The following is a 19,580-nucleotide window of genomic DNA, read 5'->3' on the forward strand; positions in this document are numbered from 1 at the left end:
ACCAAGAGAATGATAAAAAATTCCTTCAATTTCTCTTTCATCTTCAAACCACTTATATGTCCAAGACTTTTACAAGAACTTGAGTAAAATCATAATTTTACTTTCAAAGCAGAAATATCTAAGACATACTTATGAATCAACTTACCAATATTTAAATAAAATAAAAAACACAAAGGATATCAAATGGACCACAGTCATGAGCTGCTAGTGAAGTATCAATAAAAACCTCATTAGATTTTACTTGTAACACTACTATTATGTATCAGTGATGAACATTCTGTCTTACAGTGGTGAACTGTTCTGATCCTGGCTTTGTGGAAAATGCAATTCGGCATGGACAGCAGAATTATCCTGAAAGTTTCAAATATGGAAAAAGTGTGGCATACCATTGCAAAAAGGGCTTTTATCTTTTGGGCTCATCTGCTTTGACTTGTAAAGCTAATGGCTTATGGGATAGATCATTACCAAAGTGTTTGTGTAAGTATTCATTCACCTGGATTAACACTGAGTGGTGCATGAGTTTTAGTCATGATAGATTAAAAAAAAAAAAAAAAAGATAAAAAATGTGTAGCTATGTATAGAGGAACAGAATTGGACTTTAGGATCAGCACATTGCAAATTGTACAGTTCAGTAAGTAACATTAAGAAAAGATGTCAAGATATCATGCAACTTATTATTAAAAATGGGATTAGAGGGAACTATAGAGATATTATTTCCAATGCCAGAAAGTTAAGATTAATTTCTCCTTTTGGTGTATTGTTATTTATCTGAAAACAGCTAGGGAAATCTAAAATTATTATTTGTATGTTACCATTTAGATTGGTAGCCTAAGACCATTAATGCCTGTCTCAGAGTTGTGTTGGGTTTTTTTCAGTGGTACTGAAGCATGCGTGTGAGAATCAATCTATGAAATGTTATGTGGGAAGATTTTGCTCCAGAGGGTCTTTTCACAACATCATACTTCCTCCATCACTTTTTCCTCAGAGACAGAGGAAATCTAGTATTCCCTATAATCAATTCAGTGAGCTTCAGATCTCTAGAAACTTACAAAGTCAGTTTGACTGACTTTCATTTTTTCGCTGAGCTATTTTTCTTCTCTGATCACTATTAATTTTTTTACATTAGATTTCTGGATTACTGTGCTATGATAGGAATTATAATAAATGAAAGTAAACTTTCATTTCCAAATATATCGGACGATTTTAAAATTTTTGCTTTCCAAAATTTTGATTCTTTTTCATAGAATTGTTCATTTGGTAAAATTACTGATGCAAGCATGTGCCTCACTTTCTGTATCTAAGAAAAACTATTATGTCTGTGGCCCAGTTCTGTCAGTGATCCTTTCCTGCTTCCAGGACTGGGGTCTCAGTGTGAAGGGACACTCCTTATTCATAGAATCATAGAATAGTTAGGATTGGAAAGGACCTTAAGATCGTCTAATTCCAACCCCCCTGCCATGGGAAGGGACATCTCACACTAAACCATGTCACCCAAGGCCTCATCCAACCTGGCCTTGAACACCACCAAGGATGGAGCATTCACAACCTCCCTGGGCAACCCATTCCAGTGCCTCACCACCCTCACAGTAAAGAATTTCTTCCTTATATCCAATCTAAACTTCCCCCGTTTAAGTTTGAACCCATTACCCCTTGTTCTGTCACTACAGTCCCTGATGAGTAGTCCATCCCCAGCATCCTTGTAGGCCAGCTTCAGATACTGGAAGGCTGCTATGAGGTCATCACTCAGCCTTCTCTTCTGCAGGCTGAACAGCCCCAACATTCTCAGCCTGTCTTCATACGGGAGGTGCTCCTGTCCCCTGATCATCCTTGTGGCCCTCCTCTGGACTTGTTCCAACAGCTCCATATCCTTTTTATGTTGAGGACACCAGAACTGTACACAATACTCCAAGTGAGGTCTCACGAGAGCAGAGTAGAGGGGCAGGATCACCTCAAGGGCTAGAAGAGCATGAGGCATCTAAATCACCTAGAATAGCTACCCATCTTTCCACATGAAATATTTCAGAAGTTGGATAGCATTTGCATGGCTTTCTGATTTTAGGCAGAGCTTAAGGAAATCCATAGTTGTCCATCACCTTTAGAATAGCAGTTACTGACCTTGCTCTGGGAATGATTGATTGAGGCCATGAGAACTTTCAAATGCGCATGGGAGGTGCCTAAAATCCTCAGTCATCTCCTGGATTAGCTGCCGATAAATTTCTGCTGATGATCTTGGTCACTGTCTGAATCCTAAATATTATGAGGACAAATTTAAAATTCTTTCCCTGGAGAAAAGCCCAGTTTTACTTTGCTCAATAAATGCAAATTTAGAAGAAGGAGCAAATAGAGCTCTTTCTATGAGAAATATCTATTTATCTATTCAGAGGCAAAGTCACTCAGAGTCTTTTCAAGTGAGAGATTTTTCCTCTATTTTTTAAGGCTTAAGATTGCTTTTGATGATAAAACAAAATGCTTGGAGAGGTAGGTGAGATAAATTTAGAACCCAAAGTGGACACCATGTTTACCATGAACAATTCTAGTTCAAGAGTAAAAAAGAGTTATGTAAAATTTATTTTCTTTCAGTTTTGTCTCTCTTTACTGAATGACCTAAGTTTTACACAAAAAAGCATTCAGGATTTGATTTCTAGTTCACCTTAAGATGACATGTATTCCCTTATATAACATCTGAACTACTTGTTTGCAAGTTATACTGTACCAAAAGTGTTTATCTCAAACAAAACGTGTACATTAACTTCAGCATAAATATAACTAATAATTTACAAAAATTATCAGTAATCGCTTTTCCTTTGCTCACTGTAGTGCCACACATTGCTATGATGACAGGTTAAGGTTTTTTGTTTCTCTATACTGACTAAACTGCATCTAGTTATTTTACAGATATTATAAAGCTACTTACCATTATCATATCTATAGTATATAAACAAAATGCAACATTAACCTTGTTGGATTTCTCATTTCCCAGCCTTAACAGAAATAGTGTGTATTATTTGTAGGGAAGGACAGTGAACAAAAATTAATGACGAAAGAGAGCTGTGTATATTTTTGTGGAAAGGCTAAACTCCATGGGTTAGTTTTACATGTTTATGTTTAATCTAACAAAGGACCAGTAAATCATCTGCAGCAACAGCAAAACTGAAGATATGAATGATTTGAAATGCAGACAGAAGTTTAGGTTTTGTGGAAACAGTTTCATATTTAAAGTTTATAATAGCATTTTTCTGTGCTATGAAAGCATCATATGATATTGTGCTCTTTCCTCTGTTAGCCATTTCTTGTGGACATCCTGGGGTACCTGCCAATGCAGTTCTTTCAGGAGACAAATTTACATATGGCTCCATAATTCACTATTCTTGCACAGCGGGTCGAAGGCTCATAGGAAATTCTACTAGGGAGTGCCAAGAAGACAGCCACTGGAGTGGGACTCTCCCTCACTGTTCAGGTACTTGTACCAAGCATCTTGTCATCTTGTAATTACATAAATAAGATTATTCTCAAGCAATTTTTAACTACAGTCAGATATCTGTATATCTGTATATCTAGATATAGTATGCTGTGTACCACAATATACTATATACCACAGTATACAGAAGCCTGTCGTGGTTTAAGCCCAGGCCGTAAATTAGAACCACGCAGTCTACTTCCCCCCCCACCCTTTCTTCCCCCTCCTGGAGGGACGGGGAGGAGAATCGAAAGAATGCAATTCTCACGGGTTGAGATAAGAACAGTTTAGTAACTAAGGTAAAACACAAACCACTACTGCTACCACCAATAATAATAATGATAAATAACAAGGCAAGAGAATACAACTGCTCACCAACTGGTACCTCACCCCCACCCCGCAGTGATCCAGCCCTTCCGGGAACTCTCCATTCTACATCCTGGGCATGACGTGCTGTGGTATGGAATACCTCTTTGGCTAGTTTAGGTCAGGTGTCCTGTCCCTGCTTCCTCCCGGCTTCCCCTCCTCCCTGGCAGAGCATGAGACTCACAAAGTCCTTGGTCAGAGTAAACATTCTGACCAGCAACTGAAAACATCAGTTTTATCAGTATTATCCCCAGGCCGAAAGTCAAAACCACAGCGCTGCACCAGCTACTAAGAAGCAGAAAAAATGACTGCTACTGCTAAACCAGGACAAAGCCACAAAATACTATTTACAACATGGTAGAGTTAAAGAGTCCTTAAAGAGGATGCATGTATTACATTTTATTTTTATTAATGCTGTTTTGTGTAAACACAGGCTGTCAAATAGGAAAATGTTGGTTAAAAAACACCACAACAAAAGTTATAGATGTAAACTTCGTACGTTATGTTCCTCTTTTAACTTACAGTAACTTTATGTAAGAGTTACAGTAACTCTTATATAACTCTTTTAACTCAATATTCTTTTTTAGTGCCACAATGTGCAAATACTAGAAACCTCTGTAATATTCTTGCTGCTGTCAGGAAGTACAAGAACAGTTTATTCTCTCCTGGACTAACTATGCAACTTCAGAAGCCATAAAACATTACATAGTTTTGTTGAAGTCAAGAGCTCAGACAAGGATTGGCTACTAATGACATCCACAGTGTATTAATAAGTTTTGTAAGGGAACACTTACTTATAGCTGAATATTTCCTAATGAGAATTTTTTTTTCCACACAAAATTGGCCTTTTGCTTATCTGAAGCCCACATTTGTCACTTTCACCTTTTTTATCCAGTATAAAATGCCAGATCTGAGATTGCATGAACACTTCAAAATTTTAAGGTCAGAGCCCTCTAGTGCTAATACCCACCATATCCCACCACAAGATAAATTCTTATGCTGGTGGAAAGAGATTTTAATTGCTAATAATTTAGACTTTTCAGGTATCAGTCACAAATACGATAGTATTTGTATAGACTAATAGATTCTTAAATCATTAAAGATCACTGCAGTCATCTGCTATGACGGGGAAAATATATCTAGTGAACTACAACTTTGTTGCTGATGCAGAATTTAATTTCCTAAGTTTGAACATGATGTGACATCATCTTGAGAGCAAAGCGATTCCTCAGAAAAAAGAGAAATCTATCTCTGTTGAACAGTATAGTGTAGAAAATGTTATATCAAAAGGACAACAAATTCGTTGAACTGCCAATAAATGACAAAGGTTCTTCCTGTGTTTGCAACTTTGTATTTTATTTTTATCCCATTTTATGCTTAGGTCTATATAGGTCCGAGATAATGTTAAAAAGACATGTCATTTTCATCTTTGGCTTTGGTTTCCCACCCTCACAGTGGAAGAAAAGTGATCAATTGTAACAGAAACAATGCTGTTAATAGTACTATTTGCAAGAGAGTATTTTCACTACCGCTACAATTGCTGACAGCATCTCTTCCAGTGATTTTGTTCTGCTGTGTTTTACAGGAAATAATCCTGGCTATTGTGATGATCCAGGAGTACCAGCTCATGGGTCTAGACTAGGGGATGAGTTCAAAATAAAAAGTCTGCTCCGTTTCTCATGTGAAATGGGTTATCAGCTGAGGGGATCTGCAGAACGAACATGCCTGCTTAACAGTTCCTGGTCCGGTATACAGCCTGTGTGTGAAGGTAGGTACCACCAATAATAATAATGATAAGGGAAATAACAAGGGAAGAGTATACAACTGCTCACCACCCACCGACTGATACCCAGCCCGACCCCGGCAGTGATCTAGCCCTTCTGAGTAACTGCCCCCAGTTCTACATCCTGGGCATGATGTGCTGTGGTATGGAATACCTCTTTGGCTAGTTTGGGTCAGGTGTCCTGTCTCTGCTTCCCCTCCTCCCTGGCAGAGCATGAGGCTCAGAAAGTCCTTGGTCAGACTAAACATTACTTAGCAACAACTACAAACATCAGTGTTATCAACGCTGTTCCCAGGCTGAAAGTCAAAAACACAGCACTGCACCAGCTACTAAGGAGAAAAAAGACTGCTACGGCTGAACCCAGGACAGGCATTTATTACACCACTGAATGGCATTTATTAATGGCATTTTATTCTTTAATTAAAAAGAAGTTCTATGCCAGAAATATGCTTTCAAATTGCTCCGCAGAAACTTGATATTAAAAAGTTTGCAAGCAGTTCATTTCTTGCTTGAAAACCTACATCCAAACTTACAAAGTTTTGGAATATATATTTAAGAGAAGGTTGTAATAAAAGAATTCTAGTTAAACAAATACTGAACCTAAAAGTAAAGAATACATAACATGAGTTAAATGTAAAATTAAACAAATGCATCTGATTGAAGATATTTAAAATGGAGTGATAAATAAAGCTGTCATCCATCTTCTAACAATGAAATATTTTCATTTTACTCTTTTTATGTAATGTCTATGCATGAATAGATCATAAAATAATGTTGTATTCTTAACTAAGTATAAATTAATGTATATTTATCCACATAAGTTAGACTATTTTTTATAAGACATACTGTATGCTAGCTCTTTCAGATAAAATGCAACTGAGAAAGTTTCCAGAAATCACATTTTAGAATGATATAAAAAATAATAAAAAATTTTTACACTTTTTATGCACTGTCAGAATTAGAAAGCAGTAATGGAGGACCTTAGGTTCAGTTTTAAAATTAATTCTTGTTTTCCAAGATATTTGAAAAGCTACTTTGTCTAATTAATTGTAGTTGATGGATTCTGTAGTATCTGTTGTCTGCTATGCTGAATTATAAATAGAAGTTAGGAAAAAATGGTTTGTTCATTATATTTTTTTCACCTAGGAATTTTATCACAGTATTCTCATCTAATAATTGTTCTTTTGCAGTATTCTTCAGCACAGACTAATCTTCTGTCAATGTAGATATCACCATAAATGTATGAAAATGGCAGTGGACATAGTATCAGTATTTTCAGCAGGAAATTGAAGTTTTTCAATATCCTTTCTTCTTCCCTTGCATGAAGACATTAAGTATAGTAGGACAGCAGCACTCAGTGGCAAATAGCGGTGTTCAATGCTGCTGTTTTTCCTTTCTTTATCTTTTTGCTTCAACCATCTGTTTTCAGACAGAAAAAAGCAAACCAAAACACAAAGTCAAAGAAAACCCACTTTTCTTTCAATTTTTCTCTTCTCCTTCAATTGTTTCCTGTTTACTATGCATAAGCATGAGATTAAGTGAAGAACGCCTTTTCAACCCTATAAGTTCAAGTCCCAAACTACTTAATTTTTCTCTTTCGTATTTGAAATTTTTACACATAAAAAGTGAATGAAACTTCATTAAAACAAAGACAATGAGGTGTTACTCCAAATATTAGTAATACTCAGAGTAGTTTTTAATTAGCAAATTGTGTTCATTTTAATGAATCTTATAATCTATAAGCATTAGATTATAAGATTCTACATTATTGCATTCTAACTGTTATGCTGGGGGCCAAGCAGTTGGGATTCCTGGAGGACACCAAGCTGAACAAAATGTTCAGAAAAGTGCCCTTGCTGTAACGAAGGTTAATGGTATCCCATACTGCCTTAGGAGGGAAGTTATCCTTCCCCTCTGCTCAGCACTGGTGAGGCAGCAGCTGGAGTGATGCGTCCAGTTTTGGCTGCCTCACTAGAGCTGTCTCCCTAGACAGGCATGGACTTCCTGGAGACAGTTCAGCAAAGGGCCGTTAAGATGTAGAAGGAACTAAAGCATCTGTTCTGTGAAGAAAGGCTGAAAGAGACTGTTGAGCCTAAGGAAGGAAGGCTCAGGGGAAATCTTATCAACATATGTGAATATCCGAAGGCAGGGTGCACAGAAGATGGCACCACAGGCTCTTTTCAGTGGTGCCCAGTGACAGGACAAGAGGCACAGGAGATCTTAAATTCAGGAAATACTTTTTTACAGTGAGGATGACTGAGCACTTGGCATGGGTTGCCCAGAGAGGTGGTGGAGTCTCCATCCTTGGAGACAATCAGAAGCCATCTGGATATGTTCCTGGGCAGCTAGCACTTGGTGATCTTGCTTGTCCAGGTTGCCTCCAGAGGTCCTTTCCAATCTCAGCCATTCTGTGTTTCTTTTATTCTGTGAGTCACTTAAATAGGAAGATGTAATAAATTCAGTTAAGGAAATATGAGGAAATCTAATCAGTAAAATAATTATTATAAGTAGTTTAAGGATTATTTTATTGTTAGCTATTCTCAAATTACCATTTTGTCAAATGTGAAGTATTTGCAGGCTTGTTCTCTGCACATAAATTCTGTAAATCATTGCATTTAAGCTTTCCCAATGCAGCTCAGCATTCTGTCTTGACCAGTATCTGCACATGGTCTTTAACCTGGTTTATTCATATTAGCATAGCAACATAGAACGTTTTGGGTTGGAAGTGATCTTGAAAGATACTCTAGTCCAACGTCTCTGCCATGGACAGGGACATCTTCCAGTAGATAAGGTTGCTCAAAGCCCTTCTCAACCTGAAAGGTCACAATAAGGTCTCTCTAGAACCTTCTCTTCTCCAGACTGAATAGTCCCAACTCTCTCAGCCTTTCTTCAGAGAGGTGTCCAGCCCTCTGATCATTTTTGTAGCCCTCCTCTGGACCCACTCCAACAGGTCTATGCCTTTCTTGTGCTGGAGGCCCTAGAGCTAGATGTAGTACTCCAGATAGGATCTCACAAAAGTGGAGTAGAGGGAGAAAATCTTGACCCTCTGACCATGCTTCTCTTTTTGCAGCTTAGGGTATAATGACAACTGGAATTCCTCCAATTCTCTAAGGAGGAAGGAGCAGCAGAGACAAACTGTTGTGTAGTGAGTGTAACTCCCCATCCTCTGTCCCTTCTACAGCACTTGGGCAGGTAGAGAAGCCTGACGTGACAGAATGAAGTTAACTCTGAGAAAGAGGGGAAGAAAGGTGTTGGTTTAATGTCTGTCTTTTTGTCTCTGTCCAAATTTAATTGGCAGTGAATTAAAGGAATTGTCCACAAGTAACATCTGTTCTGCTCTCAGTGGTAATTAGCAAGCATTTTCCCTGTCTTAATCTCAACCCATGAGATTTGTCATCCTTCCTGCTGAGAAGGGGGCAGTAAGTGACTGACTGGGTAGGCATTTGGCTGTTAGCCAAGGCTGATCCACCATGATATTCCAAGCCATTAAGTTTAATGATACTTATATTTGATCATATTGTTGTATTAGACAAATCATTTCACTTCACAAGAGACCGCACTTACTTGTTCTGTGAGAAGAGTAGAAAGGAGTTGCCAGCTCTTGAAAGCTGCGCAAAAGACTGTTGAAGTACATCCTTCAAGTCTTAAAACCCACTTCATAGCTCCATAGAAGACTGAAGAAAAGAGTTTGATTTAGATGCACATTTCTTAATAAGTTTTGATTAACCGTATGTCATGGTTTAAGCCCAGGCCATAAATTAGAACCATGCAGTCTACTTCCCCCCCCACCTTTCTTCCCTCCGCTCCTGGAGGGACAGGGAGGAGAATCAAAAGAATGTAACTCCCACAGGTTGAGATAAGAACAGTTTAATAACTAAGGTATAACACAAATCACTACTGCCACCACCAATAATAATAATGATAAATAACAAGGGAAGAGAATATAACACCTCACCGACCAATACCTCGACCCCACCCCAGCAGAGTTCCAGCCCTTCCGGGTACTTTCAGTTACATCCTGGGCATGACGTGCTATGGTATGGAATACCTCTTTGGCTAGTTTGGGTCAGGTGTCCTGTCCCTGCTTCCTCCCGGCTTCCCCTCCTCCCTGGCAGAGCATGAGACTCACAAAGTCCTTGGTCAGGGTAAACATTCTGACTAGCAACTGAAAACATCGGCTTTATCAGTATTATTCCCAGGCTGAAAGTCAAAACACAGCACTGCACCAGCTACTAAGAAGTAGAAAAAATGACAGCTACTGCTAAACCAGAACACCGTATTAATCTCTTAACCTTATGATAGTTTTATTTTAATTTATTCCTATGGAGTAGTCTGTCCATCAATGGAATGTTATTATACTTCTGCCAGTGACCTGTCTGCTGGCATGATTAAATAAAGATGCTTTACAGAAAAGTTGTTAGAAAAATTCAAAGCAAACAAACAAATACTTCTCAGATTGGCTGTTCCATTGGGAAAACAGCCAAACTACTAAACCCTCCCAGAAAAGCAACATGTAGTCAAAGTAAAGTGCACAACTGTCAAATCTTGGGTGTTAAAGGCTGAAACATAGTCATTGTCTCAATGTATAGCCACAGATGCTGAAAAGATATGGAGGGCAATACAGGATGTATGTACTTTTCTTCATTAAAAGAAAAGAAGTTGCCAGGAAGATCATAGTTTACTATTTATGCATTTTTACAATTGAAAGAAGAGATACTAGAAGACAGGAATAAAACAGAAAAACATGCCCAAAGACAAACAGAAGCAAGTCTGTCAGAAAGTCCTGATTGAGCTTTTTTCTCTCCAGTGACTGTATTGGGTGGAATGGAACAAGCAGTGCAAACTATTTGAATTAGCAGTAGAAGAAACAAAACAAAGAAAATGCAAGTAAAGTGATCATATTAACAAAGAGAAAAAAGATACTGATTCAAGAATACACATATTAAACTTTTTCTTACTAAACTTGCTGTAGTTTTTTTCTAAAGATGGGCTGTTGACCTACCTTTTTTTTTATTTTTCTTTTTTCAATTAGTCAGCTATCATGAAAATGCTGATATTTTTTACCCTTTCCTTCACAGCTGTGTCTTGTGGGAATCCTGGCACCCCAGCCAATGGTATGATAGTATACACGGATGGAATATCATTCTCCAGCTCAGTTATTTATGCCTGCTGGGAAGGTTACAAAACTTCAGGGTTAACTACCAGACATTGCACTGCTAATGGGACATGGACTGGCACTGCTCCAGACTGCACAGGTCAGAAATACACTTCCTTACTCTAAAGCTTTAAGCTAGTAAGTCATCTAGCCTTCCTACTGAAAATGATTATTTTGTTAGATAAAATAACACATCTCTTCCTCATTCCTCTCTTTTGTAATACATGAATATTTCATATATCTAAAGGTACATACCCTTTTAAAAATGCTAGATGTTTCCAGAACTTTTTTAAGGTGGATACATAGGTATCCAACTTTTTGTATTTATTTACCTCATGAATATCAACATTGAAGTATAACATTATTCCAAGAACAGGTGTTCCTCTAGAGTTTCCTTTAGCCTGGAATCACATTGCACCATCAGCATTAGGCGTAATGTGACAGATCCCACTATGGAGGAAGAAAAATTCTTATCAGAACTACCACTAACATAACAGTCTGCAGTAGAGCATGCCAGCTTAAGATACTGTATTTAAAAACCATAATATTTGGCCCACACTATTGTAATGCCTCAAAAATACTAATTTTTAACTAAGAATTAAAAATTATGGGTTTAATTTTGTGAGAAACATATTGATCAAATTTTTTCTTTCGTGCACTACACTAAAAGGACGTTAGCTATACGTAGTTCAGTGTTTCATTCCATGTTTATTGAAAAAATCCTACCTTTTTTTCTTTTCCTCACTAGTGATCAGCTGTGGAGATCCAGGTGGATTAGCAAATGGAATTCAGTTTGGAAATGATTTTACCTTTAATAAGACAGTCAGCTATCAGTGCAATCCAGGATACTTGATGGAGCCTGCCAGTTCATCTACTATGCGTTGTATAAAAGATAGCATTTGGAACCAGAGTAAACCAATTTGCAAAGGTGTGCGTTTGAACTTAATTGGTTTACAAATACTGTTTTGTATTTTTATAGTTTTGCATATATGTGTGTATGTACATATATAGTATATATGTGAAATTCACTAATCAGTGTCTTCATTTATAAAAAAATGTCAAAATATTCTCTGGGACAATTAATATGCAAATGTACTAAAACATTTAGATAATTATTTCTGTAAAATTTGTATTTATTTTGCACATACGCTGTACTATAGCATTAGTTAGAATAGCAACAGTAATGACTACTAGAATGAAATCAGTCTTAAATGAAGATTATCAGAATGCTCAGTTTAAAACACTAAGAACGAAGTGCCCATTTTCTTTTGGGGGACCTTTTATCTTGGATTAGATGGCCAAGATTCTGTAAAGGGATCCTTTACAGAATTTTATGAAAGCCAGATTTTCTGTAAAAGATACCCTTGTTGCAGTAGTGCAGTCATAATAAATAGCCAAAAAGATGCTTCACAAATAGCTAATTAGAAGTGCCAACATAAAGGTCACAGGGGGGATGAGGCTGAAAGGCAAATAAGGCAGCCTGGTGAAAATTGTTAGCACTGCTAGAGCAGCTGAGGGAGTAAATTTAACAGCCTAGGGTGTCTTCTGCTTGTAAAAGGCCTAGACTGCCAACATATCTAGCACTGCTCTAAGTGATGTCTAAGTCTAGCCTACTAATTAAATTTTGGCATCTATATTTGACTAACCCCATTTTCTGTTGTAAAAATGAATGTCTGAGTGATTTTATGGATGTGATTTTTGGTGAAAGAACTGATGTGTAAATATAAACTTGGTCATTCCAGTTTTAATGATTCTGAGCACTCTTTCAGAAGCTGGAAAACATCAAATATTTTTAGAGTTGTAGCCACTGACTACCAAAAAAGTCAGTGTCTATTGTGTGCTGAAAACCTTAGAAAATGAGCAGGCAAATTTAAAAAAGCCATCTTAAGGACTTCAAAAAGTGCTGCAAAATTAGTTCAAAATAAAATCCAAGTATTTCGAATTATAGAATCATAGAAACATATTTATTTAAAGAAATCATATTTATTGAAAAAAAATTACTTAGCTCAGTAGCCTGTTGCCTATAATAATCAGTAATGAATATGTAGTGACGAGATTCAGAACTAGGTAAGCTATATGCTCTTCTGACTTCTAGCAACCTAGAGCTCATGGTCTTCCTGAACTTAGAGGTTGTATTTTTGTATTTAAGGTTTTCTGTCTATTACAGGCTGCTTTGTCAGCACAGGAATGCTTTGTTGGAACTGAACAGTATGAAATATTTTTATTTTTTTAGGTTTAAAAATATGAGTAGATATTATGTTGCATTCTCCAAAACCCTATAAAGTCTTGAAATTGTGACTTCTCTTTTTTGTGACATAGCTATTACCTGTGGCCCCCCTCCACCAGTACTCTACGGGAAAGTGGAAGGCTCTGATTATCGCTGGGGTGCCAGTGTGAGTTACAGCTGTGCAGAAGGCTATCAGCTATCTAACACAGCTATTCTCTCCTGTGAGGGTCGAGGAGTTTGGCGGGGAGACATCCCACAATGTTTGCGTAAGTTTTAAGGATACAGTTGTGTTGGGCTTCACCAAAGCTACAATCAGTTGCCTCAGCCTATAGTAAGTTTCTCAAAGTATAAAACGGACTCAGCTAGATCAGGTAATACATGGATTGCTGCGGGATCTCCCTGCTTTTTCCAAAAAGCATATGTTATTATTATGTTGTTGACATTGTTATGAAATTGAGTGGCTGTGCCCATTTAAGGTTATGGTCTTCTTCCTTTCCCCAAAGTCTCCTCCATCTGTTATTGCCCAGTTGGACCCATTACCATTTGATTTACTGATAATCTTTCTGAATGTTCTGAATTTGACTTGTGGTGAGCATGATTAAATTTTTCCATTACACTTTTTCTTTCTTCCCTGTTCCCATTTCCATTAACAGGCGAAAACAAGGATCCTAACCCTTAAGCTCATAGCCTTGATCTTCTTTTTAAATTATTCTTTTCTTATCTGAAGGCAACTACATACCCTCATATCTTGTTTGCATTTGTTTTTCAGCTTCTTCTAAATCTGCCAAATCACCTTTTTCAGTGCTTGAAATCTTGTCAGGACTCTGACAAACATTTTTCCTTTCACTTAATTAGGGCAAAAATTTCCAGCCTACTCATCTGAGGGTGACCCACGTGAGAACTGGATACACTTTGAAGCACTACAATATAGCATTGTCTGATTTAAAATTACTTTGTCATCCAAATCTAATCAGCATATAAGTGTCTCAATTAAAAGGTCTATTTTGCCAGGTTAAGTTTTATGCTTATAATAACAGTATCAGTTAATTTTAAATTGCTGTCAGGTATTTATCTGAGCTACAGCTACAATCCTACACTGATAAATGAACATAGCATTTGCACTTGTCACTATGCCTGACTTGCACGTAAAACAATACTTCTGTTGAAGCATGTGCATTTTTTAATAACATTTTTCCCCCCCTTTTTTATTTATTAGCTGTGTTTTGTGGTGATCCTGGTACTCCAGCAGAAGGACGTCTCAATGGAAAAAGTTTCACCTACAGATCTGAAGTTAGCTTTCAGTGCAGATCCCCTTTTATTCTAATAGGCTCTTCAAGAAGATTCTGTCAAGCAGATGGTACTTGGAGTGGAATTCAGCCAACATGCATTGGTAATAACCAGCACTACTTCTGCTGTTTCTACTGAGAATATTCTTCATAAAGTATTACAGTAGCATAAATGTAGCAGTTAGCTTTCCAAATATAGAAAATGCCTATATAATATAAAAAGAACTAGATAAATAGTTATATTTTGAGTATAAAAATTTTATGATAAACAACCACATATGAAGTAATTCATAAATTTACATGATTGCTTGTCTGCTGGGAATGCAAATTGTCAATAAATGCAAGCACATAAATTTATTCCATGTATTTTTGGAATATTTTAGATACACGGAAGACTTTGGCAGATTAAAGACCAGATTCTGCCACTGAAGAGTTACAGGCATTTGTCAGAACCAATCCTAAAAAAAAAAGTTTTGGAGTTTGTGAAAGTGGTTTTTAAAAGCTAAAAAAGATGAAGCATGCAGGGTCTGATCTTTCGAAGTTCTGATAAACTAAAAAAAACCAAGTACTATCAGTTTCTTATTGACTGATGTGCAACTGATAGGCCTTTAGCATGTTGCGTAAGCAGACTAACGGGGAGAAAGGCTGGACACTTATAACTTCCACTGACATCAGCATTTGCTTCAACTTGAGGTGACTTGCTAGAGATAATTATATTGGTGTTAGAATAGAAAAATTGTCTTTGATATTTCTAAACAAACACATTTAGATCTGGATTGTGGTCCATTTGTATATTTTGCTGTGGCTGAGATATTGGCTTTGTGGAAGAGCTGGGATGGGCACACTGAGAAAAGTTAGGAAGTATGATTATTTGAAGCATTCTGTGTTTGTGGTTTAAGACATTAACACTCAACATAATTCTTTGATAATGAATTCAAAACTCCTTCTGACCATAGTTTTTTATAAACTGGGCAATCCGTCTTACATTTCTGTTTTGTAACAGAAACAAGAAGGTTTAGAACAGCCAAATCTCAGGTCTATTGTGAAGAATCAAATTTGAATATGTCATAATGACATTTAATTTGCATTTTATATAGCATACTATAGAAATACACAGCAAATACTGCATTGAAGACATAAGTTTTTCTTTTATGACATATTTTTATATTATCCTAAAAGTAAAATATTAGACCATCTAAAATATTTACAGGCACTATTGTTAAGCAATTTGAAAATTAAGATCAGTGAACAATACCTACAGCTATGCCTTGAAGTACCATATGATCAGACCATGGCAAGCTTTTCTATTTCTGGATAACGAGGATTTCTTTAAAATACTTTATAATTTTTTCCTTTTTTATTTTTCCCCCACTGTTTCTTCAGATGAGACGTATCTTGAAAAGACAGTTCAGCTTCATGTGTCTTTTATTAGCAATGGCATTCCAGCTGATGATAATTTGTAAAAGGTTATTGAGCTGTAAAAGCAGTTGAAGTTCAGGAGTGTGCTTAGTTTTCATTTTTGCATGTAAGGTCAACAACCACCTAACTTTTGAAGCCTTTGGTACGTTGTTTGGTCCAGTTAAATTATTATGCTGTATTGATGGTCAACATTGACAATAGAAGTTGCCCAAGAGTGAAATGACATATCACACTATTGTATGTGATAAGTTTAATTTTTCATATACAGAAAACTAAGAATGATTACAGCCTAAATATAACAGGCCCTAGTTGCATTCTTCATAATCCAGTGTGAGCACAAATGCAGACTTGGTTCCCAAAAGGGAATCACATAGTATAGAAAGATCCATTGGTAGACAGAGTGCTGTCTACCTGGCGTATATGACTGAGCAACCCCAAAGTGAATACACTATCAGATTATGGACATTGCTGGATCAAAATCAGTTTCAGACTGCCTTAAATTACACTTATGAAATGGATTGTAAGATAATCAGTTATATTCTGTTGGGGTACCTTTTTAGTGGTGGGACTGACTGTCTTTTCACTCTGAAGCAACAACTGAGCTAATAAGGCATTTGAAACTTGTTTTTTTGATGACACAGAAAAAAAATATCAAAAATTCAAGTATTTTACTTGCTACAAGACAGCAGGTTAGATTTGGGTTTGGGTTTTGAGGGGGGTTGGTTTTTTTTTTTTAGAAATCTAACTTAATTGTTAAGCTTTTCTTTGGGAAAGAGGAGAATACTATTTCCCTATATGTTCAATCTGCATTGTGAATAGTGGGATATGCTATATATTCAAAAGGGTTTAAAAATATAAGCTTAGGAAAAATTAATGCAGTCTAACTCTAAAGGCTACACTGCCAAAGTTACTTGCAAAAATACCTTAAAATAATGGCAGTATACTGAAACAAATTACTGCGACCTGTCTTGGTAATTTAATTGAAAATACAACATATTCCATTAAAAATTCAGTTCTTGTCATCACTAGTCATTGATGAATTTACTTAATCTTTGCCAAAAGTTTTATTCTTTCCATACCATAATAACATCTGTTGTGTTTCACGTTTTACATTAGATCCCGCTCACAATACGTGTTCAGACCCAGGTACTCCACATTTTGGAATACAGAACAGTTCCAGAGGTTATGAGGTAATTCTTTCTTTCATTTTTTAGCTTTCTAAAATGAAGATGCATTCAATAATTATGAATATATTATCTGTAGGCTTGAATGTCTGCTGTAAACCTTAGGAAATTTTCAGTCCTTTTTAATAAAAACTCATTGTCATGGTTTAAGCCCAGGCTGTAAATTAGAACCACGCAGTCTACTTCCCCTACCCTTTCTTCCCCCTGCTCCTGGAAGGACGGGGAGGAGAATCGACAGAATGTAACTCTGTCGTGGTTTAAGCCCAGGCCATAAATTAGAACCACGCAGTCTACTCCCCCCACCCACCCTTTCTTCCCCCCGCTTCTGGAGGGACGGGAAGGAGAATCGAAAGAATGCAACTCCCACGAGTTGAGATAAGAACAATTTAATAACTGAGGTATAACACAAATCACTACTGCTGCCATCAATAATAATAATGATAAAGGAAATAACAAGGGAAGAGAATACAACACCTCACCGACCGGTACCTTGACCCCACCCCGCAGTGAACTAGCCCCTTCCGGGAACTCTCCATTCTACATCCTGGGCATGACATGCTGTGGTATGGAATACCTCTTTGGTTAGTTTGGGTCAGGTGTCCTGTCCCTGCTTCCTCTCGGCTTCCCCTCCTCCCTGGCAGAGCATGAGGCTCACAAAGTCCTTGGTCAGAGTAAACATTCTGACCAGCAACTGAAAACATCAGTTTTATCAGTATTATTCCCAGGCCGAAAGTCAAAACCACAGCGCCGCACCAGCTACTAAGAAGCAGAAAAAATGACTGCTACTGCTAAACCAGGACAGTATCCACCCCTTATTCCATACCATTCACATCATGCTCAGATCACACATTTTCAATATACCATCACTCTCATCTCAGTGTACTGTTATCTTAGTACACGGACAAATCCCTGTAAAGCTGCTGAGTCCATCCGGTCCATGATGTTGGGCTCCATCTCTTGTAACAGTCTTTCAGAGCAGGAGAGGCTGTGTGCAGTGTTCACACTCGTGAATAACCTGGGCAATAGTATCTATTGCTAAGTCCACCCTCGATCATGAGTCCATCTCTATGTTGCATCTCTGCCCTGATGGCTTGAAGTGTCACGGGCCCACCAGGCTCAAAATAATTCACCCTCCCCTTCAGCAGTTTCTGCAACTTGTCGCTGGGGACTCCATACAGCTGCCTTCCATCTCTGACGCTTCCAAAGCACTGGAGGGGCCCAGTGGATGAGATCGTGACTGTCCAGCCTTGGGAAAAACCTCTTGGTCCTCTTATATCGTCATCTAATCCTAGGCAAGGCCCAAACCTGACTCTGCTTAACTCCTGGAATCAGACAAAATGGTTGTGGGTAAAACACACTCTGTGTGTGTGCCAACATGGTGATCCCCATCACAATCAGCATGCAGGTCCCAAGGGTACCCAAAGGCCATTCAAAACCTTCAGAACTCTCAAATGATGCTGCTGTACTTGTCACTGGGGCTGTAGCTGCTGTGCTTGAAGGCTCTCTCACCACCAGCTTCGCTTTTTCTGAGCCCAAATCTTCCTCCTCTGCCTTGCTGGGAAATGCTTCGTGGTCTCCTGCGTCCTCCTGGGGCTCAGGCTCGCGGGGCTCGGCGGGAGGCTGCTGGGACACTCATGCTTCATTCCAAGTTGTTTTTTTTTTTAACTATGCAGCTTAAAGAAAGAACTTGCAACCTTGCAATATATCATGTACTCAGTTCTTCAGGAGACTTAAGCAGGAAGGGCTATTTATAAATTGAATACCTAATATGATATGACATGATAAAATTACTTCATTTTATTATCTTAATTCTTTCATACATTGATGAATAGTCAGTAAATACCTAACAACCAAAGACCTGCCTGCTCCAAAGGCTATATAGTCCTTGACAAAAAATTCAGAAAATGGCTTTACTAAATTAGCAATTCATGTTACATTTTATTCAGTCAGAAAAAATAAAATTATTCTATGTGTTGGGTCCAGGTTCTCTGTGATGAACGCCCTTTCTATAATTTCCAAATTCCTCACAGGTTATTAGTTTATCAAGTGACAGAAAAGTGACAGGAAATAAAGGTAGAGGCAACAATGACAAATCCACAGTCGTTATATAGATTAATTAACCTCATATGGATAGATTCTTCAGGTAGAAATATTTGTGATTGGATTACAAATATTTTCTGTTCGGGTTTCCTGCTCATTTCTAAACCTAAGGCAGCACAGTATTACAATTAAGTTAGTAGAACTGATTCTCAAAAAGTCCTATATGTAAGCTCCTCTGGTTATTGGTACACTCCCCTACCTGTAGTTGTGCTGTCTGTCATTGCTGTAGCTGTCAGTTTTGATCTTCTGCTCCTGCCTGGCTTGCGGATGCTGAGGCGCTTCTTCCCTCACCACATTTTGTGACCTCATCCTTAAGGTGGTTCTTTTTCTAGTAATAGATACAGTTGCCTTTCTGTCTGTTGTCTCATCTTCATCCTGTACCTGTCCTCATCATCACTTCAAAACCAACTCTAGTCTTCGCACCTAATTTGAATAGGGATTTGTTGGGGCTTTTTTATTTATTTGCCTCTTCTATCTGCACCACAAGTTTTCTTTAATACCAGAAATGTATTGGCATATTCACTGTACTAGTGTCTGTTGAACATAAAGGCTAATTTTCTCATTCACCTCTAAAGGCAGTAGTATGTCTTCATCTGCTCTGTA

General features: G+C 37.6%; 1 protein-coding gene across 1 annotated transcript in view; it reads left to right on the forward strand.

The window, feature by feature from the left end:
* CSMD1 (CUB and Sushi multiple domains 1) overlaps positions 1-19,580 on the forward strand; it is a gene marked incomplete at both ends in the record, with an annotated part of 1,184,444 nt that overhangs the window by 1,140,564 nt on the left and 24,300 nt on the right. Inside the window, 8 exons of the mRNA XM_080616376.1 lie at positions 289-477; positions 3,284-3,457; positions 5,409-5,591; positions 10,685-10,861; positions 11,510-11,689; positions 13,081-13,254; positions 14,205-14,378; positions 16,810-16,883. Of these exons, the coding sequence (XP_080472502.1) occupies positions 289-477; positions 3,284-3,457; positions 5,409-5,591; positions 10,685-10,861; positions 11,510-11,689; positions 13,081-13,254; positions 14,205-14,378; positions 16,810-16,883 (1,325 nt within the window). The remainder of the gene's footprint in view (positions 1-288; positions 478-3,283; positions 3,458-5,408; positions 5,592-10,684; positions 10,862-11,509; positions 11,690-13,080; positions 13,255-14,204; positions 14,379-16,809; positions 16,884-19,580) is intronic.

This window comes from Psittacula echo (assembly GCF_963264785.1).
Source record: "Psittacula echo genome assembly, chromosome: 4".
Lineage (NCBI taxonomy): Eukaryota > Metazoa > Chordata > Aves > Psittaciformes > Psittacidae > Psittacula > Psittacula echo.